Source organism: Ailuropoda melanoleuca, chromosome 5, assembly GCF_002007445.2.
Source record: "Ailuropoda melanoleuca isolate Jingjing chromosome 5, ASM200744v2, whole genome shotgun sequence".
NCBI classification, from domain to species: Eukaryota; Metazoa; Chordata; class Mammalia; order Carnivora; family Ursidae; genus Ailuropoda; species Ailuropoda melanoleuca.
Window position 1 is genome coordinate 38,671,460 of NC_048222.1, and position 25,347 is coordinate 38,696,806.

General features: G+C 41.7%; 2 protein-coding genes and 1 long non-coding RNA gene across 6 annotated transcripts in view; 1 reads left to right on the forward strand and 2 right to left on the reverse strand.

Moving 5' to 3' along the window:
• Positions 1-849: 849 nt before the first annotated feature.
• RPLP1 (ribosomal protein lateral stalk subunit P1) lies at positions 850-3,535 on the reverse strand. Its single transcript, NM_001304844.1, is given in 4 exon segments — positions 850-935; positions 1,157-1,274; positions 2,347-2,421; positions 3,367-3,535. Coding segments are annotated over 4 exon segments (345 nt in total). The 5' UTR covers positions 3,439-3,535; the 3' UTR covers positions 850-855.
• Positions 3,536-3,700: 165 nt separating this feature from the next.
• On the forward strand, positions 3,701-21,219 carry LOC117802342. The gene is made up of 3 exons (XR_004625557.1): positions 3,701-4,097; positions 17,997-18,105; positions 19,434-21,219. It is a non-coding gene; the product is annotated as an uncharacterized LOC117802342 (long non-coding RNA).
• Positions 16,571-25,347, reverse strand: part of KIF23 (kinesin family member 23) — a 28,195-nt gene continuing 19,418 nt past the window's right edge. Inside the window, exons 19-25 of one of the 4 annotated variants that reach the window (XM_034660759.1) lie at positions 24,897-25,208; positions 21,696-21,926; positions 20,745-20,827; positions 20,485-20,563; positions 19,806-19,876; positions 17,912-19,039; positions 16,571-16,956 (exon numbers count right to left, since the gene is read on the reverse strand). In XM_034660759.1, coding sequence (XP_034516650.1) covers positions 19,024-19,039; positions 19,806-19,876; positions 20,485-20,563; positions 20,745-20,827; positions 21,696-21,926; positions 24,897-25,208 — 792 coding nt within the window. In that variant the 3' untranslated portion in view covers positions 16,571-16,956; positions 17,912-19,023. Of the gene's footprint in view, positions 16,957-17,808; positions 19,040-19,805; positions 19,877-20,484; positions 20,564-20,744; positions 20,828-21,695; positions 21,927-24,896; positions 25,209-25,347 lie in introns of those variants that run through there. The other 3 variants (XM_034660757.1, XM_034660758.1, XM_034660756.1) reach the window with 3 other exon arrangements.

The following is a 25,347-nucleotide window of genomic DNA, read 5'->3' on the forward strand; positions in this document are numbered from 1 at the left end:
TGCCTGGCACCTAATAGGTGCTCTGAAGACAAAGTAATCGTGTTTTAGAAATCCACATCTTTAGGAGCCCCCACCATTTTGAAGTGAACCAGTCTCCACACCAGGGCTCAGCCACTCCTTCCCCAAACCCTACCTCATTAGTGTGTGTCAAATACAGGTTTGAATTTTGGTTTTAGCTTCTTTGTGTAAATGGGGCCTCAAACCTGAATTTTTTTTCCTTTTGAGTGAGAGCGAGAGATCAGAGGGAGGGGGAGAAGCAGACTCGCCGCTGAGCAGGGAGCCCGATGTGGGGCTTGATCCCAGGACCCCCAAAATCAAGACCTGGGCCCAAGGCAGATGCTAAACAACTGAGCCACCCAGGCGCCCCATCAAACCTGAATTCTCACCACTCCTTCAGTACTGCTGAATTATAAGCGCAGGAATACAGAGCATTCTACCTCTGATGTCTCAGCACAGCTCAAAAACTTGTAGCCAGGATTGTACCTGGGATTTTTAAGAGGCCTTGTTTACACCACCACCACCGACTCTTACGCCTGTCAAGGGGACAAACCCTGTCGTCACGGACTCAAACAGGTGACCCCAACAAGGCATCTACTCTGATCCTTCTCGCACTTCTCCATGTAGTTCTAGATGCAATATTAGGTACATTCTTGGTACAGCATCTGGCTGGTGTACTATTTCTCACCATGAGATGGTGGCAGGGGGAAAAACCCCAGCTCTGGTGTCATACCACAAAAGGCTGAAAACCAGTGTTGCAGAAGGGAGATCATCCGTAGGCAGCACACGCCCAAACAACTGGCAAAACCAGCAGCAACCAAGAGTTCAGCTTTTTATTGAGCAGCTTACAGGAGAGGTTTAGTCAAAAAGACCAAAGCCCATGTCATCATCAGACTCCTCAGATTCTTCTTTCTTGGCTTCCACTTTCTTCTCCTCAGCTAAAAAACAAAACAGTCAATCACAAGCCTGCTCCGTATTTTAAACTCCAAAGAGCTCCAGGCCCTTCAACTTACATGGTCCAAAATACCCTAGCCCTCCTTCCAACCATGCCCCTGGTTTTAAGATTTCTACACATCATTTACTCTTAGCAAATTAAGTATTACAGGCAACGCTGCTCTTCTCCACACTCCTCCCTCCAATACCAAAAGAAATGGTCTACCTGGGGCAGCAGTGGTGGAAGGAGCAGGACCTCCTGCTGGCGCAGCGCCAGCTGCTGGGGCGGGTCCACCAGCTCCTACATTGCAGATGAGGCTCCCAATGTTGATGTTGGCCAGGGCCTGCGACACACGTGCATACACAGATCACACTCAGTTCTGGCCTTCGGTTATAGCACCCCGCCCACACCTCCAAAGGTACCCCCCTCCGCTTCTGAACTGACAACAACCAATTCCCAACACTATATTGTTCTTCCTTCTCCTTCGATGGAGTCTGCCAGTGACATTTTGTCTGCTACTTAGATTCCCTAAGACTGAGATTAGATAAGGCCACACAGCTATATTTAAATTTAGTCACAAAAGAAACTACTCAAGCTTTAAATCTTACAATTGCATTGCTGTATTTAAGTACCAAGATGGAATAACTAACTGAATTCCTTCCTTTTATAGATAAGAACACTGGCCCCAAAATGCTGACTTAAGCTGTTGGCAAAAAACTCGAGCTTCCTTAAACACTCGAATCGGGATTCTTTCTGCAGTTCCAAATCTCCTCTTAACAGTGAATTCAATTTTTCAGACTGCTAAGTCCAGGGACTTTATTAAAGAAGAGTATCTTTACTAAAGGCACAATGTTTTCAATCATTCAAAACTCTTTGGACACAACCTGAAGATATGAAGCTAACAGCCTCTTGCCAGAGTTTAAGTAACATAGAAAAGGTAGCCAGTGCCAAGTTCCTTGGGTAGGAATCTTGCCTTCGTCTTTTTAGATCCCAACAAATAGTAAATGGTCAGTGAAAGGCCACCACACCCAATTTCCATGAAACCAGACTATCATGCAGCAAGAATCTGCTTGGAACGGCATGGGCAGTATCATCCCGATTGATCCTTTTAAGGAGAAGTCATTTGATGTGTGCATATGTTTATGTCACACACACACGTGTATATATGTGTGTGTCATGGTTTCAGAACAGAAGGAAAGAGAAACTGGATTGAAATCAAGAAGGAAAAGACAAGATAAACTTTAATTAGGCGCTAGATATAGAACTATGAGGAAACAGCACTTAAACTTACAAAAGGTCCAGTGAAATAATACGGCACCTTCCAGCGTTTCTCATGTTACATGAATACCTGACTTAATAAATTAGTAACGTCCCCAAATTTGCTTCTCCAAATCACTTTGCTGCCATCACCTTACCTTTGCAAACAAGCCAGGCCAGAAAGGTTCAACATTCACACCCGCTGCTTTAATGAGGGCATTGATCTTATCCTCCTAAACAAGGTAAAACAGCAATCCATCAGAGCAAAGTGTAGTTTTCGTAAACGTCTCCAAAATACTGCAACTGAAAATCACTCAAAACGTGTGCACAAAACCATGTTTAACCACTTCAAATATTCTATCTTTTTTTTTTTTTTTAAAGATTTTTTATTTTTATTTATTTGACAGAGATAGAGACAGCCAGCGAGAGAGGGAACACAAGCAGGGGGAGTGGGAGAGGAAGAAGCAGGCTCCTAGAGGAGGAGCCTGACGTGGGGCTCGATCCCACAACGCCGGGATCACGCCCTGAGCCGAAGGCAGACGCTTAACCGCTGTGCCACCCAGGCGCCCCTCAAATATTCTATCTGTACTTCATGTATGCTCATTTAAAACGACCGTTTCTTACACTCTTACGATTAACAGAAGCAAATGAAATGCACCTGGCTCCCGTGTGCCAGGCACCTTGCAAGGCGGCCAGCCCGTCCTGCCATTTCGCGGGCTGGGACTCGACCAAGTCACGCCGCTATTTTAGGTTACAAGTCAGGGCCGGAGGCGGAGCAAGCTAACGTGCGCCACACATCACGCAGCCTGGCCCTGCAAGGCCTACTAAGAGGACTATAGGAATTCAAGGCCATCACACCAAACAGGGACAGTGTCCCTAGGTGCGGGTGAGGATACCCACACGCCACGGAAGTTTCGCTAAAGCAAGCTTCCAAAGCCGCAGCGCGCAGCCCAAGTGTACTCCAGTCCCCCAGGAAGCTGGAGCACGTGGCCGAGGGCCCCGACCACCCCGCACGTGGGCCCGCCCCGCCGCCGGGCGCCCGTCCCGCCACCTCCGCCGCCGCCGGGGATGTCGATGGCCGCGGCTCCGGCTGGAAAGGCCTGGCAGGAACGCCCGGCAAGCGGAGAAAAACGACCGCCCGCAAGCCGACTCCACGGCCGGCCCGGGCCCGCACTCACCGTGACCGTCACCTCATCGTCGTGCAGGATGAGGGCCGAGTAGATGCAAGCGAGCTCCGAGACGGAGGCCATGGTGCGGGCGAGAGCTGAGCGGACGCTGCCGGGCGCGGTGCTAGTCGCCGGATGAAGTGAGGGCCTCACCCCAACGCGGCCTTAGCTTCCTCGGAAGAACCGAGCACCTTAGCGGCAGCTGAGGAAAGGAGGTCCCTCGCCTGCGCGCAACTTCTTATACTGATCACGCGAACCAATCGGTGCCTGCGCCTGGCGGAAGAGGCGGAGCGAGAGCCGCTCGCGTCGACCACTGTTGGCGCCTGCGCACAAAGCGCGACTCTTTCGTTAAAGAGTTCAAAAAGTTGGTGCATTCGTGCAGCTGCGAGTTGCTTGGATTCGGCTAAAACTCAGAGCTCGTGAAGAGTGAAGATATTTTTAGGAAAAAGTTATCTAAGTAAATGGGTTTCACCCCCATCTGCTGCAGCCCGTGTGACACTATTTGGACATTTAATGACGTCGCCAGCCTCCCCTAGTTGGCTGTGACCACCTGGAGCGCAGGAGCTAAATTTCAGCCTGGGGGCCTCAGGTGCTTAGCGCAGCGTCTGGGATAAATTAAGTGACGTAGGAGGAGACGAGAAGCTTGCAGCGTGACGATAGCAGTAGCATTGGAGTGCTTGCTGGGGCCCAGGCACTGAGCCACACTCTACAAGGATTCATTCAATCCTCACACAGCGTAAGAGGTAAGTACTATTATTATCAGTTTAAAAATCTATTGGGAATGTAGGGGAACTTAACATGTCAGTTTCATTTTTTTTTTCTTTTGTAACTAAGGCACTCCGTGTTTGGGTGGAAGTGCCTTGAAACTGCCCTTAAGATGTTCAAGACTTCTTGAAGCAACTGCTGCTTGTCTAGAAGCTGCATTGCCATTTTGTGTCTTTTGAAGCTTAATAAAATTGGTGTTGGATTCACATTGAGAGTTGGGCTTTTTTTTTTTTTGAGGTGTAATTGACATAACTTTTATTTCTGGTGTATGGCGTAATGATTCTATGTTTNATGATTCGATGTTTGTGTGCATTGCAAAACATATGTCAACCATTTTTAAAGTTTATACTCTTTTTTTAAAGATTTTTTTTTTTTTTAATTCGACAGAGGTAGAGACAGCCAGCGAGAGAGGGAACACAAGCAGGGGGAGTGGGAGAGGAAGAAGCAGGCTCACATCGGAAGAGCCTGATGTGGGGCTCGATCCCACAACGCCGGGATCACGCCCTGAGCCGAAGGCAGACGCTTAACCGCTGTGCCACCCAGGCGCCCTTAAAGTTTACACTCTTAGTAACTTTTAAATATGAAACACAATATTATTAACTATGGTCACTGTGTTGTACATTACATCCAGTGACTTACAACTGCAGGTTTGTAACTTTTTGAGCCCCTTCACCCGTTCCACCTCCCCTCTGGCAACCACCAATCTGTTCTCTGTATCTCTGAGTTTGGTTTGTTTATTTTTGTTTGTTGTTTGGATTCCACATACAAGTGAGATCATACAGTATTTGCCTTTCTCTGACTTCTTTTGCTTAGTATAATGCCTTCAAGGTCCATCCATGTTGTCTCAAATGGAAAGGTGTTATACTTTTTTTTATTCACAGCTGAGTAATATTCTGTGTGTGTGTGTGTGTGTGTGTATCACATTTTCTTCATCCATTCATCCATCGATGGACACTTGGGTTGTTTCCATGTCTTGGCTACTGTAAATAATGCTGCAGTGAACATGGGAATGAATATATCTTTTCAAATCAGTGCTTTTGTTTTCTTCTGATAAATACCTTAGAGTGGGATTGCTTGATTATATGGTAGTTCTACTTTTAATTTTGGGGGGAACCTCTGTACTGTTTTCCACAGCGCCTGCACCAATTTATATTCCTACCAGTAGTACACAGATGTTTCCTTTTCTTCACATCTTTGCCATCACTTGTTATCTTGTCACCTTGATGACAGCTGTTCTGACAGGTGTGAGGCAGTAGCTCACTGTGGTTTTACTTTGATTTCCCTGATGATTGGTGATGTTGAGCATCTTTTTCATGTGCCTGCTGGCCATCTGGATGTCTTTGAAAAAATGTTCAGATCTTTCGCCCATTTTTTGTGGAATTTTTGTTGATATTGAGTTGTAGGAGTTCTTTATTCATTTTGGATGTGAACCCCTTATCAGATATATGATTTGCAAAAATTTTCTCCTATTCAGTAGGTTGCCTTTTCATTTTGTTGATGATTTCCTTTGCTGTGCAGAAGTTTTTAGTTTGGGGGTGCCTGGGTAGTGCAGCGGTTAAGCGTCTGCCTTCGGCTCAGGGCGTGATCCCGGCGTTCTGGGATCGAGCCCCACATCAGGCTCCTCCACTAAGAGCCTGCTTCTTCCTCTCCCACTCCCCCTGCTTGTGTTCCCTCTCTCGCTGGCTGTCTCTCTCTGTCAAATAAATAAATAAATAAAATCTTTAAAAAAAAAAGTTTTTAGTTTGATANGCTTGTGTTCCCTCTCTCGCTGGCTGTCTCTCTCTGTCAAATAAATAAATAAATAAAATCTTTTAAAAAAAAAGTTTTTAGTTTGATGTAGTCCCACTTGTTTAGTTTTTGTTGCCTTGCTTTTGGAGTCAGATCCAAAAAATCTTTGCCAAGACCAATGTCAAGGAGCTTACCGCCTATGTTTTCTTCTAAGCGTTTTATATTTCAGATCTTACATTCAAGTCTTTATTCCATTTTGAATTAATTTTTGTGTGTGGTGTAAGATAGTGGTCCATTTTCATTCTTTTGCATGTTGCTGTCGTTTTCCAACACCATTCATTGAGGAGACTTTCCTTTCCTGATGTCTTTGATTCTTATGTCATAAATTAATTAACCATATGTGAATGGGTTTATGTCTGTGCCATTGATCTGGTTTTTTTAAGATTTATTTATTTATCTCGGAGGGAGAGAGAGAGAGTGCCTGAGCAGGAAGGGAGTGGTTTGGGGGGGGGATGGAGGGAGCAGAGAGGAGGGGCAGAGGGAGAGGGAGACAAGCGGACTCCCTGCTGAGTGGGGAGCCTGACACAGGGCTCCATCCCAGGACCCTGAGATGATGACCTGAGCTGAAACCAAGTGTCAGATGTTAACTGCGCCACCCAGGTACCCCTTAATATCCCAAAATTTTTAAAAAGCTTTAAAAAACTACCAAGCTTTCTAAACATAAAACTTGTTTTGAATTTCATCCAAATCTAGAAGCAATTATAGTGGAATTTGAGTGGAAAAAGGTAAAGCTATCAAGTCAAACATTTCCAAAGCCAAAGTGAATCAGTCTAAAACATAATCATCCCCCTTTCCCACTCCCAGTGTACTTCAAAACAAAACAAAAACTCGATCTGGCAAATATGATACAGCAACACAAAGTAAAACAAAATATTGCCTGTCTTAACCTATACTAATAGGAAACCTTTTAAATCAATGTTTTGTTCCCCAAATTGTTTTATAACTGTAGTAGCAAAACCTGAACCTTAGAGTATTAGAAAGGTAAATTTTAAGTTCTTCTCACTTATAAACACAAAAATCTAAAATGTGAATGTCAGTTATATCAGTAAAACTGGAAAAACTTAAAGATTAATGAACTGAATGCAGTAGTGTATATCAGACATGGTGTATTATGACTAAGGGTAGTTCAGCGTAATTCTGTTGAAAGTAATCCATTAACAAAGAGGAAAACCTAGATGAAATTCTTAAAGATTCAGAAAAACCACTTGATAAAATTAACTATTAACATAGACTCTTAGAAAATTGGGAGAAAAGTTAACTTCCATATCCTGATAAGATATCTACTAAAAATCTACAGCAAACATCATACTTAATGGTGAAACTTAAAACCTACTCTTTAAAATCAGGAACAGGGGCGCCTGGGTGGCACGGCAGTTAAAGCGTCTGCCTTTGGCTCAGGGCGTGATCCCGGCGTCGTGGGATCGAGCCCCACATCAGGCTCCTCTGCTATGAGCCTGCTTCTTCCTCTCCCACTCCCCCTGCTTGTGTTCCCTCTCTCGCTGGCTGTCTCTATCTCTGTCTCATAAATAAATAAAATATTAAAAAAATAAATAAAATAAAATCAGGAACAAACAAGGGTGTGTCCTTTCTCTGCCTCTATTTCAATTACTATTTCAGAGTTTAGCCATCTCCATAAGACAAGAAAATGGTATTAAATTGGAAAGTTGTGAACTCTCATTATTCATAAATAATACGATTATTTACCCAGAAGTTACAAGAGATCCCATAAACAAATCAGCCTAATAAGTAGTTCAGCAAGGTAGCGAGATTCAAGATTAATACACAAAAGCCAGCAGCGTTTCTGTGTTCAGCAGAAGCCAGTTACAAAATGTAGTATTAAAAAATACACTTCATACAATAGCAACAAAAATCATATAGTTTCTGGGAGTATACCTAACAGTTTGTGCGTGGTCATTATTTTTAAAATTATAAAACTTTACGGAACAATATCAGAGGCAACCTAAATAGAGTTGTATACCATATTCACAGATGAAAAGATCTTAAAGTGGATAATTCTCTTCAAATTATGTAATTTCAGGCAATATTCCATTAGGGTTTTTGATGGAATTTGACCAGTTGACCTTACGTTTTCATGGAAGGATCAAGGAGGAATAAAAATGAAGGCAGTGTTTTAAAGTAAGAATAGACGCTTTACTTAAATGTCAGTTCCGTGGAGGGCACACGCTTTGATTTGCCACTGCATTAGCACTGCCTAAAACAATGCCTGGCGCGTAGGGGGCGCTCAAATAAATACCTGCTGAATGAATTAAAACTGTGTTGTTGGCATACAAGTAGATAAACAGACCAATAAAACAGAGACGCTGGAAATGCACTGTCATACATAAGGGAACTTAGTAAGTCAGAGGTATGGCTCTATAAAATGGGGAAGTGGAGTGGTTAGGGGGAAGGGTACCTTCTCAAAAAAAAAACAGTACTGGGATAATTGATTCTCTATCCATATGGAAATGTGGAAAGAATATTTTTAAATCCATCCTCATCATATATAATGTGAAGAGGAAAACTCTAAAATTTTAGAGGAAAACAGGAATTTGTTAATATTAAGAGTATATAAAAAATTTCTTAAGGCACAAAACATAAAGGAAAGATTCATAGGTTTGATTACATTAAAATTGAAAACTACAAGCTAAAAGAAACCATAAGCAACGTCTGAAAAACTGTCACAACCGAGAACCTAAGGAAACACAATGACTGAATGTGATGTGGTTTCCTAGATGGGACCCGGGGAAGGACAAAAGCCATTAGGTGAAAACTAAGGAATTCCAAATAAAATATAGACTTTAGTTAATAACAATATATTAATATTGGTTTATTAATTATAACATATGCTGATATGTTAATAATAGGGGCAACTGGTTGTGACTATAAGGGAACTCTTTATCCTCACAATTTTTTGGTAGAACTAAAATAATTCTAAAAATTAAGTTTATTTTAACAAAAACACCATAACCAAAGTGAAAAAATGTCAGCTTGGGAGAAGATATGAGGTCCAAAGTACCCAAAAGCTATATAAAGTCCCACAAACCAGTAGGAAAAAGCATAACTGCCCTGTTTTGCAAAACATCAAAAGTTTTCAAGTAAGGCCAACCTGGCTGGCTTAGTCCCTAGAGCATGTGACTCTTGATCTTGGGGTCCTGGGTTCAAGCCCCACACTGGGCATAGAACTTACTTAAAAAAACAAAACAAAATTATCAACTAAAAGTAACTATCTAGGGTTAAGAAATTTTTATTTAAGCTGTAAAAATGAGACGCAATCATTAGCAAAGTGGTTAAAAACTTTGATGTCAGGCTCAGACTTGGACTTAAATACCAACTCCACCATTTATGATTTTGGGGGTCCCTGAGCAAGTCATTAATCCTCTCGATCTGTTTCTTCACCTGTAAATTACAGATAACACCTGTACAGGGCGTCAAACACTGAGCACCCAGTTAACCACAGCTGTTCTTTGCAAATGTTTAGAACTATTTAAGGAAAACATCCATTGCCCATGCATTTCCCTTTATTATGTGTAGTTCAGGGACTAAAAATGGATACAACATCGTACTTTTACTTTAGACAGATTCTGCTACCCCTCATTCCCCTATCGTAGTACAAATGTCCTGTTGAGATGTATTTTCAAAAGACTAAGCGATATGCCATTTAAAAAATTAAAAATAAGAAATGGAGAGATTAAATCCAGTCACATCTACTGAAACAGGATTAAACTTTAGTGCTCTGGAGCATTCTAGAAACACAGCTGTGACATTGCTTACTACTATACTATTAGTGACAAGTGGATTTGATGGACTAATATCACACCTTCACTATTAATAAAACAGATTATCATTGTGGTTAAAAAAAAATAGCCTCCAAAGAAACCCCAATTTAATCAGAGAAAAATGTGTGTTTACCTAGCTAAGAATGTCTCTTTCACCATGTTTTTCAGTAGTACTTTTTCTAATTTAAGTTGTCCCCCAACCAGGTTTTTTGATTAAATGTCTAGAAGAGCAAATGCATAAATATAACAGTGGTTACACACAAAAAAAAGACATTATCAATTTAATGTCAAATTACTTTATATTTTCTACTGCCTTTTTTTTTACAATTGCAAAAATTCTACTTTTCATTTTTTCTATTGAAGTGTGTTTGACATAGTATTTTATAAACTTACAGTGTACAATACCCTCTAGTATAGAATTGGATACATTTGTATCTTGTAATATGATTACCACTGTGACAGTAATCAGCATCTCACACTACTTAATTATCCTTTCTTTATAGTACTTACAATAATTAAGTTCTGGTCTCTTAGTAAGTCTGATGTTTGTAATACAGTATTACTGTCTGTAGTCCATGTACTGTGCATTAGATCTCTAGGACTTACTACTTGGTTTAAGTTTGTACCCCTAAAAAAATCTGTCTTGTCTCCCCGCCCCCCATCCCATGATAACCACCCTTTTATTCTTTATTTTCACAAGTTTGGCTTTTTAAAATTCCCCACGTAAGTGATATCAGACAGTACTTATCTTTCTCTGTCTGGCTGACCGCACTTAGTATCAGGTGTTCAAGGTCTGTCCATGTTGTGGCCAGTGGCAGCACGTCCTCCTTTCTCATGGCTGAATACTACTCGTGTGTGTGTGTGTGTGTGTGTGTGTGTGTGTGCGTGCGCACGCCGCTTTATGTTATCCATTCACCTACTGATGGGCACTCCGGTTGTTTCTGTATCTCCACTGTTGTAAATGGTGCTGCAGTGATCATGGGAGTGCAGCTGTTTTTTCAAGATAGTGATTTGATTTTCTTCAGGTAAATGCCCAGAAGTGGAATCATATCGTAGTTCTAATTTTGATTTTTCGAGGAACCTCAATACACTGTTTTCCATTGTGACTGTGCCAATTTACACTCCCACCAACAGTGCACGAGGGTTTCCTTCACTGCACATCCCTGCCAGCACTTACTGTTCTGTCTTCTTGATGATAGCCGTTCTAACACCTGTGAGGTGATACAGCATTTTTAGTTTTGATTTGCGTTTTCCTGATGATGTGTGATGTTGAGCCTCTTTTCATGGACCTGGTGGCCGTCTGGATGTCTTCTTTGGGAAAATGTCTATTTAGTTATTCTCCCCATTTTTAAATCAGGTTGCTTTTCTCTTATCAAGTTGTATGAAATCTTTATGTATTTTGGATATTAACCCTTTATCTGATGTATGATTTACAAAAACTTTCTCCCGTTTTGTAGGTTGCCTTTCGTTTTGTTAATTCTTTTGTCCAAAAGCTTTTACGTTTGATGTAATCCCTTCTGTTGATTTTTACTTTTGTTGTTTGATGTCGTACCCAAAAATCATTGCCACAACCAGTCCCAAGGAGCTTCTTCCCTATGTTTTCTTCTAGGAGTTGTATAGTATGAGTCCTTACCTTCAAGTCTGTAATCCATTTCACTTGAATTTTTGTGTGTGGTGTAAGATAGGTGTCCAGTTCCAGTGTTGTGCGTGTGCTCATCCAGTTTTCTCAACATCATATGTTGAAGAGTCTGTCTTTTCCCCATTTGGTGCTATCGGCCCCCTCGTCAAATATTAGTTTAATGTATAAGCAGAGGTTAATGTTGGGCTCTCTGTTCTGTTTGTCAACATGTCTGTTTTTGTGCCAGTACCGTACAGTTTTTAAGACTATAGCTTTGTAGTGTAGTTTGAAATCAGGAAGTGCAGTACCTGCAGTTTTGTTCTTTTTCCTCAGGATTGCTTTAGCTACTCAGAGTCCTTTGTCGTTCCGTACAAACTTCATGGTTTATTTTCTGTTTCTGCGAAGAATGCCATTAGTATTTGTTGGGGATTGTGTTGGATCTATAGATTGCTTTGAGTAGTATACACATTTTGACAATATTAATGCTTCCAGTCCATGAACATAGGCTGTCTTTCCATTTGTTTATGTCTTTTTCTATTGTTTTCAGCAGGTTTGTAGTTTTTGTTGTACAAAACTTTCACCTCCAAGGGCGCCTGGGTGGCTCAGTGGGTTGGGTGTGTGCCATCAGCTCAGGTCATGAGCTTATGGTCCTAGGATGGAGCCCCATGTCGGGATCCCTGCTCCGCAGAGTGTCGCCTTATTCCTCTGCCCTGTTTCCCCCACCCCCGGCCTGTGCTCTTTCTCTCTCTCAAATAAATAAATAAAATCTTTAAAAAAAAAAAACAAAACTTTCACCTCCTACATTAAATTTATTCCTAAGTATTTTATTGTTTTTGTTGCTACTGTGAATGCAAAAGCTTGCTTTCTTTTTTTTTTTGTTACATTTATTCTTTTTCTTAGACTTGACAATCCTTTTATTGAAACATAGTTGACATACAATGTTTTATTAGTTTCAAGTATACAACAGATTGATTCCACGGTTCCTACGTTATTCATTGCTCACCGTGATAAGTATAGTCACTATCAGTCACTACACAACATTGCAGTATCATTGACTATATTGTCTTAAGCTGTACTTTTCATCTCTGTGACTTACTTATTTTACAACTGGAAGTTTGTACCTCCAGTCCCCTTTATTTTGCCCATCCCTCCACCCATCTCCCTTCTAGCAACCACCAGTTTGTTATCTGTACTTAAGAGTCTGTTCTGTTTTTTAGATTCCATGTATAAGTGAAATCATATGGTCTTTGTCTTTCTCTAACTTATTTCACTTAGCATTATACCCTCTCAGTCCTTCCAGATTGTTGCAAATGGCAAGATGTCATTCTTTTTTATAGCCAAGTAACAGTCCCCTTGCGTGTGTGTGTGTGTGTGCGTGTGCGCCCCATGTTCTTTATTCATCCACTGATGGACATTCAGGTTGCTTCCATATCTTGGCTATTGTAAACAACCCTGCAGTGAACATAGGAGGAAATAGATCTTTTCAGATTAATGTTCATTTTTGGGGGGTAAATATGCAGTAGTGGAATTACTGGATCATATGGTATTTCTATTTTTAATTTTTTGAGGAACCCTCATAATGTTTTCCACAGTGGCTGCACCAGTCTGCATTCCCAGCAGCAGTGCGTGAGGGTTCTGTGCCTGCCTTCTGCCCCACCAGCTGCACTTGCCTGTGTCCCTGCTGTGGCATCCTGGGAGTTACACACCTCNCCCCCCCCCCCCCGTTGAGGGGCCTCTGCAGCAGTGGCGGATTTCCTGAGCGGACAGGGCCGGCAGTCAGTCCAGCTGTCTGCACCTAGTGTCTCTGCCACCGCTGTGGGCGCACCAACAGGCAGGGCTTGGCCCATGCGCAGTCAGCTAAGAGGCTCAGCTGCAGAACCGCCGGCACGGTGGTGCGGGGTTCCTTGCCACCACGCCTCAGGACAGGAGTCACTTCAGAGGGACACCTGGGAGGCAGGCGGTTGGATTGGGCAGATCTGCAGGAGAGCACCGGGGTGGGGCACGCAATGCTAGCGAAGTAGATGGAGGGTTCCATGGAGGGTTCCGTGCTGGCTCCTGGGAGCATCAGCTGTCTAAGCTGGGGGACAAGAGAAACGGTGCCTGCCAGCACTTTTGTTCCTGTAGAAATCTCCTGCAGATCCCCACCTCTCCAACAGGTGTTCAGAAACTAGTCAGTATATGTCTTTCAGGGACACCCTAGGTGCTTTTCAAACTGCTGTTTCCGTCCTGTGTCTCCAGCCAGGTTATTTAGTATATTGGTTCTTTAAGGGTGGGGACTCAGTTTCCCATCACCCGCCCACTGAATTTTAAAGCTCCTGGGCTGAAGGCCTGTTGGTTTCCAAGCCAGATGTCATGGGGACTCCTGTTCCCCAGTGTGGGTCCCCAGTGCTGGGCATGCCTTGTGTGGGCTCTCATCCTCTTGCTTCTTCGTGTTTGTGATGTCCCTCCTGTCTGTGGCCAGGCGCACTGGGGGTCTGGTTCCCAACCACGTCTCCGCCCCCCTCCGCGTTCTGATGTGGCCTTCCCTATGACTAGCTGTGAAAGGTCTGTCCTGTCGGTCTTCAGGTCATCTGTGGAGTGAGTTGTGTAGACGCAGCTGTTGTCTCAGCGTGTCCATGGGACAGGGTGAGCTCAGGACTCTCCTCTGCCATCTTCCAAAATTCCCTCAGGAAAAGTTTATCCTTTTGCAGATGTTTCACACCTCGTGTACAGAAATGCAACTGATTTCAGTGTGTTGGTTCTGTGTCCTGCAGCGTTATTGAAATCATTGATTAGCTCCAACAGTTTTTTGTTTGAGCCTTGGGATTTTCAACGTGCAGAATCCTATCATCTGAAAATAGTGACAGTTTTACTTCGTCCTTCTCGATTTGAATGGATTTTAGTTCTTCGCCTTGCCTCATCGCTCGGGCAGGGACTGTTGGATAAGAGTGCTGAGAGTGGACGTGTTAGTTTTCTTCTGATCTTGGAGAAAAAGCTTTTGTTTTTTTCTTCCACTGAGTATGATGTTATCTGTGGGTTTGTTGTATATGGCCTTGATTATGTTCCATTTATATCCCATCTGCAAAGGTTTTTACTGTGAATGTTGTATTTTATCAAATTGCTTTTTCTGGGTCTTTTAAGATCATGTGGTTTTTATCTTTCATTGTATTAATGTGATATATCACATTCATTGATTGGCATATATTGAACCCTCCTTGTATCCCAGAGATAAATCCCACTTGGTCATGGTGTATACTTCTTTCTACGTGTCCTCAAATTCAGTTTGCGAAGATTTTGTTGAGAATTTTTGCATTTATATTCATCAGGGATACTGAGCTAGTTTTCTTGTGGTGTCCTTCTCTCTCTGTGGTATCCGGCCTTATAGAATGAGTTTGGAACTATCCCTGCCTCCGTTTTTTTTGTTTGTTTGTTTGTTTGTTTTTTTGGCAAGAGTTTGAGAAGGACTGCTGTTCTTTGAAGGTTTGGTAGAATTTGCCCGTGAAGCCGTCTGGTCCTGGGGTTTTCTGTGTTGGGAGGGTTTTGATTACTGATTCAATCTCTTTATTCATTATTCATCCTTTCAGATATTCCCTTTCTTCCTGACTCAGGTTTGGTGGATTGTGTATTTCTAGAAATTTGTTCATTTCCTCTAGGTTGTCTGATTTGTTGACATACAGTTGTTCATAGTAGTCTCTTATGGTCATGTGTATTTCTGTAATGTCGACTGTAATGTGTCCTTTTTCATTTCTTACTTGAGTCTTTCTTTTTTTTCTTAGTCTGGCTAAAGATTTTGTTTACTGTTTCAAAGAACCGGCCTTTAGTTTTGTTGATCCTTTCCATTTTTCTGGTCCCTGTTTCATTTATTTCTACTCTGATCTTTATAATTTCCTTCCTTCTGCTAACTTTAGGCTTGTGTTTCCTGTTCATCGGGGGGAAAGGTTATCTGTGATTTTTCTAATTCCTTAACATGTGCATTTATTACTATAAACTTTCAGAACTGCTTTTACAGCATCCTGTAAGATTTGGTATGCTGTATTTCCACTTTTCATTTGTTTCAAGGTCATTTTTTATTTCCTTTTGATTTCTTCTTTGACACATTGGTTATTCAAAAGCATGTTGTATAGTTTCCACATATTCGTAAGTTTTCCAGTCTCCCTCTTGTTGATTCCTAGTTTGATACCATTATGGTCAGAAAAGATCGTTGATGTGGTTTCAGTCATCTTAAATTTGCTGGGATTTGTTTTGTGCCCTATCATGTGATCTGTCCTGGAAAAGATTTCATGTGCACTGAAGAGGAATGTGTATTCTGTCTCTGTTGGATAGACTGCTCTGATATGTCTGTTAAGTTCTTTTGTTCTGTGGTTTAGTTTAGTTTCTTTGTTGATTTTCTACCTGGATGATTTGTTCCTTGCTGACAGTGGAGTACTGAAGTCCCCTACTATTACTGTATTGTTTTCTGTTTCTCCCTTTAGATCTGTTAGGATTTGCTTAATAAATTTCGGTGATGCAATGTTGGGTGCATACATACTATTGTTATATCTTCCTAATGTATTGACTGTTTTATCATTATGACCTTCTTTGTCTCCTTTTGTTTTCAGGCTTGAACTCTTATTTTGTCTGATGTAAGTAAAGCTAGTCCTGCTTTCATTTGGTTTCTGCTTGCTTGGAATATTCTCGTAATTCCTTCACTTTCATCCTGTATCGTCAAAGTTGAAATGAGTTTCCTATAGGCAGCATATGGTTGGGTCTTGTTTTTATCCATCAAGCTACTCTGTGCCTTTTGATTGATGAATTCAGTCCATTTATATTGAGTGATTATTGATCTGAAGGACTTAATACTACTGCCTCTTATATTTAGCTTTCTGGTTGTTTCTTTTTCCCAATGTTTCTGTCTGCCTTTATAACGTGATTTTCCATCATGATTTGCTCAGTCTCCCTTTTTTTTTTTTTTTAAAAGATTTTATTTATTTATTTGACAGAGATAGAGACAGCCAGGCGAGAGAGGGAACACAAGCAGGGGGAGTGGGAGAGGAAGAAGCAGGCTCTTAGTGGAGGAGCCTGATGTGGGGCTCGATCCCAGATCGCTGGGATCACGCCCTGAGCTGAAGGCAGACATTTAACGACTGCGCCACCCATGCGCCCCATCAGTCTCCCATTTTTTATGTTTTGTAACTTTTCTCTAGATTTTTGTTCTGTGATTACCATGTGGCTTACCTAAAACATCTAAGGAGTCCTTTTTATGGACTCCTTTATATTATTATATTATATTATATTATATTATATTATATTATTATATTATAATAAAGTGGCTAACACATCATTCCAATATATAGTTTTCTAAAAGTTTTTCACCCCTGTCTGGAGTGTAAGTTATTTCATATGCTTTTATGTCACTAATTAGCATCTTTCCATTTCAGCTTGGAGAACTCCTTTCAGTATTTCTTGCAAGGCGGGTCTGGTGGTGAACTCCCTCAGTGTTTGTAGGGAAAGCCTTTATTTCTCCTTCACATCTGAAGCATATCTTTGCCAGATAAAGTGTTCAGGGGTAGCAGTTTTTATTTTTCAGCACTCTGAATGGGTCATTCCACTCCCTCCTGGTCTGTAGAATTTCTGAGAAACCCGCCAATAAGCTAATGGAGGTTCCTTTGTAGGTTACTTTCTTTGGTCCCTGGGTGCCTTTAAAAAAAAAAAAATTCATTATAACGTGTCTGGGAGAACATCTTTTTGGATTGAGATAACAACAGTATTCTGTTAGCTTCTTGGACTTCTCCAGTTCCTTCCCCAAGTTTGGGAAGTTCTGTTCTATTTCCCTAAATACACTCTCTGCTCCCTTTCCCCCTTCTCCTTCTGGTAAACTATTATATTTTCTCATCATATGTGATAGCTCTTGTAGGGTTTCTTCAGTTTCTTTTTTTTAAATCTTAGCTCTTCTCTCCTGGGACATTTCTTTTTTTTTTTTTTTTAAAGATTTTATTTATTTATTCGACAGAGATAGAAACAGCCAGCGAGAGAGGGAACACAAGCAGGGGGAGAGGGAGAGGAAGAAGCAGGCTAGCNTTTTAAAGATTTTTTATTTATTCGACAGAGATAGAAACAGCCAGCGAGAGAGGGAACACAAGCAGGGGGAGAGGGAGAGGAAGAAGCAGGCTAGCAGCGGAGGAGCCTGATATGGGGCTCGATCCCATAACACTGGGATCACGCCCTGAGCCAAAGGCAGACGCTTAACCGCTGTGCCACCCGGGCGCCCTCTCCTGGGTCATTTCTAAATTCCTATCCTCCAAGTCACTAATTCCTTCTTCAATCTGATCTGCCCTATTTCCTAGGCTCTCTAATGCATTTCTTTGTCTCATTCACTGAATTCGTCAGCTCCAGAATTTTGTCTGGTTCTTTTTAAAAATTTCAGACTCCTTGGTAAAAAAAAAAAACAAAAAACAAAAACCTCCTGTTCAATAATTTTATTCCTAAATTGAATCCTGTGAGTTTTCTTATAAGCTCATCAAATTTCTTTATAATAGCTATTTTGAATTGTCAGTTAAATCACAGTATTTTGCACCTTTGGGTTCAATTGCTGGAGAATTTTTTTTGTGATACCGCATTACCGTGATTTTTTATCGTGCTTGATTAAATGTACCTCTGCTATTGCGTTGAAATAGCTCACTTAGTTGTTTACTTTGTTCGACGGATCGGCAATTGCAGACCTTTCTTTTGTTTCCCAGAAGGTGGTGCAATAGCTCAAGTTTTTGGCTTCTCCTCACCTGAGCTGGTTCTGGAGCTGCACTCTCGGGACTGCATGTAAAAGAAGCCAGTCCTGAAACGGCAACAGAGGTATGCGGTGAGGGCAAGTGTAGGCACCGTGCTTTGCGGTTGCCGACAGGCTGGTAGGCGAACGTGGAACAGGGTACTCCCACAGAGCCTCGTGTGGACCTCCTGCTGAGATCCCAAAGCAGACTGCAGGGATCCTTCAGTGTCTTTTGATGGTCTTGCGTGTTCCCCTTCCCTCTCCCCAGTCAAGGAGGTCCCTCCTCAAAGCTGTGTTGCTGGGAAGAAATGGGTCCCTGGGCAGGAGAAGTACCCTGTTTTGAAGCTGTTCCTTTGTGTGCATTAAAACAGGTAGCCCCAACATGAGAGAAACAAAAGAGCATCTGCTCAGTGCAAGGCGTGACGCTAGGTGCTAGGAGGATGTGTTAAATGACTGTCACACATCTTTGTATTTCTCAGTGTTTATTTCAATCTTTTCACATATCTAAAGGTCAGAAAGTGGATATATATATATATATATACAAAATTCAAAACAACTTCCTAAAATGGCTTTAGTATTGGCCAGTTACTGACATCCTTATTTTGAAAGTTTGAATTGTCAAATATGTCTAAAGTGCATTCTTGCAAGCTAATCTATAGCAGCATTTGTTTTGTTTATAAAACCTTAAGAAGTAGACAAGAGCAGGAAAAGTCACACACAAATAAAGTGTGATCTACGTATATTTTTCCTTAATCACCCAAGACAAAACACTTGTGAGAATTAGTTATTAAGTATACAAGAAATATACAAAACAATAGCATTATAAAAAAGTTCATATGGCAAGGCAGAGGATATAAAGAGTGTGCTGAATCCTAGATATCTTTGGAGCCATAGGGGGATCTCTGATCTGCACCAGTGTATGAGGTCTCTGAGGTCTGTGATACTCAACAGAGCTGCGAGAAGGTTCCTGGCATGGCTTTGGAGACATCACCAAGACTGTCAGGTTACGGTTTCTTGCGCCTAAAACGTGAAAACCAGCATTTAGTATTGACTTTTGCAATCAGTGACACATTCATAGCAATTGGATCTCCTAGGAGAGGCTTCACGAGAACTCAGGTTTTATCCTGGGAGAGTTCAAATCCTGAGAAAGCAAGTAACAGTTATAAGATATGTGTATCCAGTGTTAAGTTTAAAAAGCAGGATTCCTGCCTTCATCCTATCGCAGTGATTTTCCAACTTGCCTAAGGAATACGTGTGTTAAGAATGGACACGAAGACTTGTATAGGTAAACATTTGAAAGGGGGTTTTACTAATATGGAAAAAGAATAGACCAGACTATTAGGTATGTGCTTCATAGAAGGAAAAGTGTGATTCCTTCCCCAACCATAAATTCCACTGTTCCATTTTATTTTAGTGAACACTTACCGCTCTAACGAGACCAACAGGCAAGTTCGGAAAGAGTGAATTACACGAGCTGTCATCCCTGACTAAAGCCTCCCGCCTCCCGCCTCCCAGGGGCTCTCAGCCCACCTCGGAGAGCTTTAGGAGCGCCAGCAAAGTAGGACTGAGCGTGAGCAGTCTTCCGTCACCTGCTGTTACTGCTCCCACCAAGCCCTCGGAGGTTCTCAGCCCCGCGGCGGCAGTCTGCTAGGGAGCCCACATATTCCAAGGGGTAAACAAAAACCACAAACGTCCTCTTCAAAGTGGAGAGTATGGAGAAGGGGTGATAGTGGAAAATACTGGAGGAGGGAGAACACACAGAAAGGCCCAGTTAGTCAGGACTCACTTGGGTTGCGCGTGATGCTGATATCCCGGTCCCAGCTGAGATCCTGCTCTCATCTCCACAGCCACAGAACACTGAGGAAAATTACAGAAGAGGGAAAGATCAGCTCCTCTCTCTACAGTCTACAAACCCAGTTCTGCTCAGACGGTTCAACCGCGGTGGAATCCCACATTGCTTTCTAGTGCAGCACAGACACCTATGTTAAAGTACCAGATACGTGCAGTTTATTTGACATAGGCCACAAAGATGGTGAGCTGGAAGGGTCTCTGGAGTATGCAGGTAATTTTCTTGGGAAGGCTGGCACCCAGGGCCAGCGCCTGCCCTTCCTGTGCTCTTTCAGAGTAACAGTAATAGTTCCATGGGAACTTGTGCTCCTGTGAGGATTCCCATCAATTTGATGTGAATTGTTGTTACTCTACAGTGATGCGCTCTGACTCGATTCTCAGGCCCTATCCCTCTACACTGCAGACAGGGACCTAGAACCAGAGAGCTCCAGTAGGAGCAGACCCAAACAAACGTGAGAACCTTGGCAGGTTTGCGGAGAACAGGCCTGCAGGCTGCACAGGCGATGCGAGGTCAGGCCTCAGCTGCTTCCGAGAGCGGGAGAAGCTGGAGCCGGGGGGTTAAGATAGGTCGCCCCTAACTGTTATGAAGCAGACAAATACTTGATTTTCACGCCTACCCTGGTCTCTACGTCAGTCCATTCAGACTCTGTGCCATCTGGTGCAGCAGGCGCCGCTGTGGAAGACCTTCGCTTTCGACTGGAAAAAGGGGCAACAAGACGCAACAATTATTTTTGCATCTAAGAAGAGGAAAAATACTAGAAATAGGGTATCACTGCACTCCTTCTGATAATGCTACCTCTTAGAGGATGTGTTCTGCAAGAATAAGCAGCTAAGAAAACTACGGCCCTCTAAAGAGAGACATCCGAGGATCACTCACCCAGTTGGCGATTCTTGTTTTAAAGTCTCGATATCCGTAAACTGAACAGACTGTCCACCACCTCTTGTTTTATAAACATCACCCTGAAGCCGAGAGAAAAGGTCAGCGTTATGCTTTGATGTACCTGAATGATGAACATGTAATTCAAACTGAGCTTAAGATTCTCCATGAAACAGTAAATAAAGTCCTAGTCACAAAACCAGATGGTGCTTCAGACTGTGCTATTAAAATACTTCAGAAATTCTCTCACTAAACAAAAGTCCAGTGCAATATAATCAGTAACATTCTTAAATTGCAAAAAATAATACTCCTTTTTGTTCAATCTATAATTTAAAAACTGCACCAAGGATTAAGAAATCTACCAGAAATTTCTAAGTGTTCTAAGGCATTATGCTTTCCTCTGGGTATACCACCCCCTTCATGTTATAGTCTTATTGGTGACTCCGGCTGTAATTAAACCATCCTCTAAACTTTTTCCGGTTGGCTTTTACTTCCGTGATTATTCATTGACTCTCTGATCAAAGGACAAATTTTCTACAGGTGAGGGAAGGGAGAGGGCTGTGGGTAGCTCAATAATGAGAAATTTTGATAGGTCACATTTTAACGTGGGCTTTTTATCTGGAACTGACAAATGGCAGGAGTTCTTTGGGTTTACTTTGAAGTGGTTAAAACTAACTGTGCAAGCACATGGTAGATCTGGAGTCGCTCGAACAGAATCCCGAGAATCTGAGCCTCACTCACTAGAGAGCAGCTGATTTAGTCCTTAAGTTTAGCAGATTTACAGCCTGAGCAGTTCCTTTAGTTTTCTAACGAACAAATGAAAAGGTTGTACCAACACCCATTTATCTTCGTTGACACTGCCTGTGTGTCATCAAAGGACCAGAAAAGTTAGTGGTTTTTTGCGAAGTTGACTTTCTGTATGTTTTTCGTCCTGTGTCAATTTGTTTTTACCTTGATTAGTTTAGTTTCAATCTCCCCATCGGAGGCTAGTTCCTGGTGGGTCAGCATGTACTTCTCACACTTAGCTAGTGCCTTTTCATTTGCAACAGATACTGTGATGGCGTGAGGGACATGTGGCTGCATGACTGTTTCAGTTTGCACGTTAGAGGCAGGCTTATGATCTACCCATCTGTCCCCTGCAGAGCGAGATCGTCTGTGGCGGAGACGAACTGGTGGTGCGTTCTGATCAGGTTGAAAGAGGAATCAAGAAACAAGCATAACCCAGGATTAATTTAAGGGTATTAGAAGTGCAGCAGGTTGGGCTACATTAGTTGATGACAGTATCAAAACAAACGCACGAACCTTTTCAAAAACTAAATATGTTATTCAGATAATGTAAATGTTGTCTTTGTATTTAACCACAAAACCAATAAACATCTTTGAATACCACTTGTCTATTATACATTCTACCAGGGAGCTTCCCTTTCAACAAAACTGGAAGTTCTGGTTATGCCGCTAGGCTTTCCTGTGTAGGTGGTATTCAAGAGAATTCATTTTACATTCTCTGTCAAAGCCACTGTTTGTGCCTGCTGTTGTTAGGGAACCTGTCAGGTCCACAACTATGTTAAAAACTTCAAATAAGGTCAATAAAAGCCCTAAACATGCCACAGGCCTCTAAACAAAAGAGAAAACACTCTGTATACAAAGATAATAAATAAGTAAAAACTAATGGACAAAATGTTAACATAGGTATAATAAGAACCATATGTATCAAATGATTGAGAACATAAGTGAAGTACTTCTGACTACTTTGAGATCTTAAAATCTCAAATAGAACTTCATGACAAGTTCAAACACAATAATGGCTAAAACATACCAACTATTTTTTTTCTCAAACATTTCATGAAGATTCCAAGAACCAAACTAAAAATGTAGGATCAAATCAGTCTCAAATCAATCATACAATAAAAAAATAGTTGCTTCCAGTCAACTATCATGTAAATCTGGGAAAGTAAAATTTAGCACATTCAGTCTAAGAAAAAGTATTTCACATACAGGACATAGTTCCAAAGACAACTCATTGCTTCAAAAGTCTCCTGTTTGTATAACCGAAAGCTAATGAAACAGTCTGTCACAGGCCAAATCCTTCCAAGCTGGTCACGTACAAAGATCCCAACTTTAAAATGCCCGTCTGGAGAACTGAAGCATTTCCCTTATGTAAGCACAAACAACAGCTGAAGTGCTAGTGGTAAGTCATTGCTCCTACAGAACCTGGGTGACAGAGTTGTCCATGAAAGACACCCACGCCTCCAGCAACCCAGGAAACTTTCACTTCTTAAAGTGGCCTGATGTTGAACAAAGAAAGTCAGGCTCTCATGACCTACCGTTTAGCAAAGGTGATCGTTCTCCTGAACACATTTAGCAATAAATACATTAAGAAACTAGCTTCAGAAAGATAATTGTTACAGTCTACTATCATTTATGGAATCAAAGATATTTACAACTTCTTTCTCACTGCAGTATAAATTCAGCCCACCTGACAATTTTTGGCCAATAAACCTCAATGCATAGACTAGCCTTAACTTTGCTGCACTTCTAAAGAGATTTGATTTCAAGTGAGAAGTTAAAGGATCTCTAGTAAATCCTCTTAAATATCTGAGAGCCAAATTAGATACCACATTAATGATGACCAGGCATAAGCAGGCCTTGAGTAGTATTCACTCTGTAAACTTTCATGAAAAATAAAGGGGATTTATTAGAGTTGATCAGAAAGCCCATTCACCATAATTTGCTCCCTAAAAAGGTTTCAAGCAAAATTTGCAAAGTAAAGATCTTAGGCTTTAGAATCATCTGTTGTCTTGGCAAATACCTTGCAATTCATCACTATCCCTTAATAAGCAGGAGTGCAGGCCATCTAAATGAAGCTTATCTGTATCCTAAATTATACAAGAAAATCTAAAGCAAAATAGTATTAGATTAATTTGTAAAAAAAACAAATTCTAAAAGAGCTACAGTAAGATTTTACTAAATATAAATCCACAATATTAACTTGGTCCGTTTATTCAAAGGAAAAACTTTACCTTAATCCTTAAGAAGATGACTTAAACATGAATTTCTTTAAACACCTTGACTGAGGCCGAGCCCTTATAAGTTGAGATAAAGGTCTTGAGATTAAAAGCAATTTACTGGACATGCAAACCTTCAGTAGTTACAAAACAACAGGCCTGGACTATTCAAAAACAGTCAATGTCATGAAAATTAAAAAAAAAAAAATGTGTGGCAGGGGGGGACTCTTTTATATTAAAAGAGATTGAAGACACATAACAACCACATGCCGGGCATTCACTCTGTTAGGATCACAGATTAAAAACAGAGGATATTTGGGGCGCCTGGGTGGCACAGCGGTTAAGCATCTGCCTTCGGCTCAGGGCGTGATCCCGGCGTTATGGGATCGAGCCCCACATCAGGCTCCTCTGCTGGGAGCCTGCTTCTTCCACTCCCACTCCCCCTGTTTGTGTTCCCTCTCTCGCTGGCTGTCTCTATCTCTGTCAGATAAATAAATAAAATCTTTAAAAAAAAATAGAGGATATTTATTCAGTTAATGTTAACTTTCTAGGTTTGATAAAGACTGTTTATACGGGACAATGTCCTTAGTAGGATGGAATGTCACAAAGTGTAGGGACTTTCTTTCAGAAGTTCAAGGAAAAAATGATTATATAAATGACAATTGGTAAATCTAGGTAAGGGGAAAGGGGGATATTGTCTGTACCATTCTTTCAACTTTTGAGTGTGAAACTTTTCAAAATAAGTTTGAGGAAACAATTTTAAAAATAAAAGTTCAAAAGCAGCAAAAAATTTGAGGAAGGAAAACAGAAAAGAATGGAAGATGGGCTCTGAGACACTCGGCTGATTTTGCGGCTGCTCATTAGCTTATGCAAATGAGAAGCCCGGATTACTCTGGGATGTGCCCCAGTGACCTGCGGTCGCAGGTGGTCTGCTCTGGCCAGATGTGTTAATGGCTTTTTCAGACGAAGAGCTAGGCCTCAGTTTCAGGGCGATTTTTTCAAAGTAAATAACAGAAAAATTAGACCTTGTTTATATTTGGCGCTCGCCCATCTTCCCGTTGAACTTTCTGAACGAATCAAGTCACAAAAGCCCCCACCAAACCCCCCGACGCTAGGGCTACGACGCTGAGAGAACGCCAGCACTGACCCTGCAGCAGCGGTCCTCTTCTAGCTCTACCTCATTTCTGAGTGTGGGAACCACCTCCCTGCCTTCCGGCCAGTACGTCCCTCGCCTTCTGTCTGACACGACACAAGTTTTACTTTGTCCTGGCTCCTGCTGCCTACGCCTTGCAATAGAGGTGACATGGGCAGGAGTGTTGTACGGAGGAATTTTCTGCTCCCATTCCGAAATACAGGAAGCTACAGAAATGCTGCTGCAAGAGTTAGAGCGCCTATGTAGCTGCGGCTGGCTCAGGAGCTGCTGGCCGGCGGGAAGCTGAGCAAGATAGTTACTAGAAAGCTAAAAAAATGGAAGAGAAATTAATGAGCAAGACTGAAACACCGACAGAAACAATTCACTGCTTTTCTATCATTTTAGCACGTTAGAATTATTTTTACAGAGTTATTCAATGTTTTATTCTGAATTTGCACTAAATTTG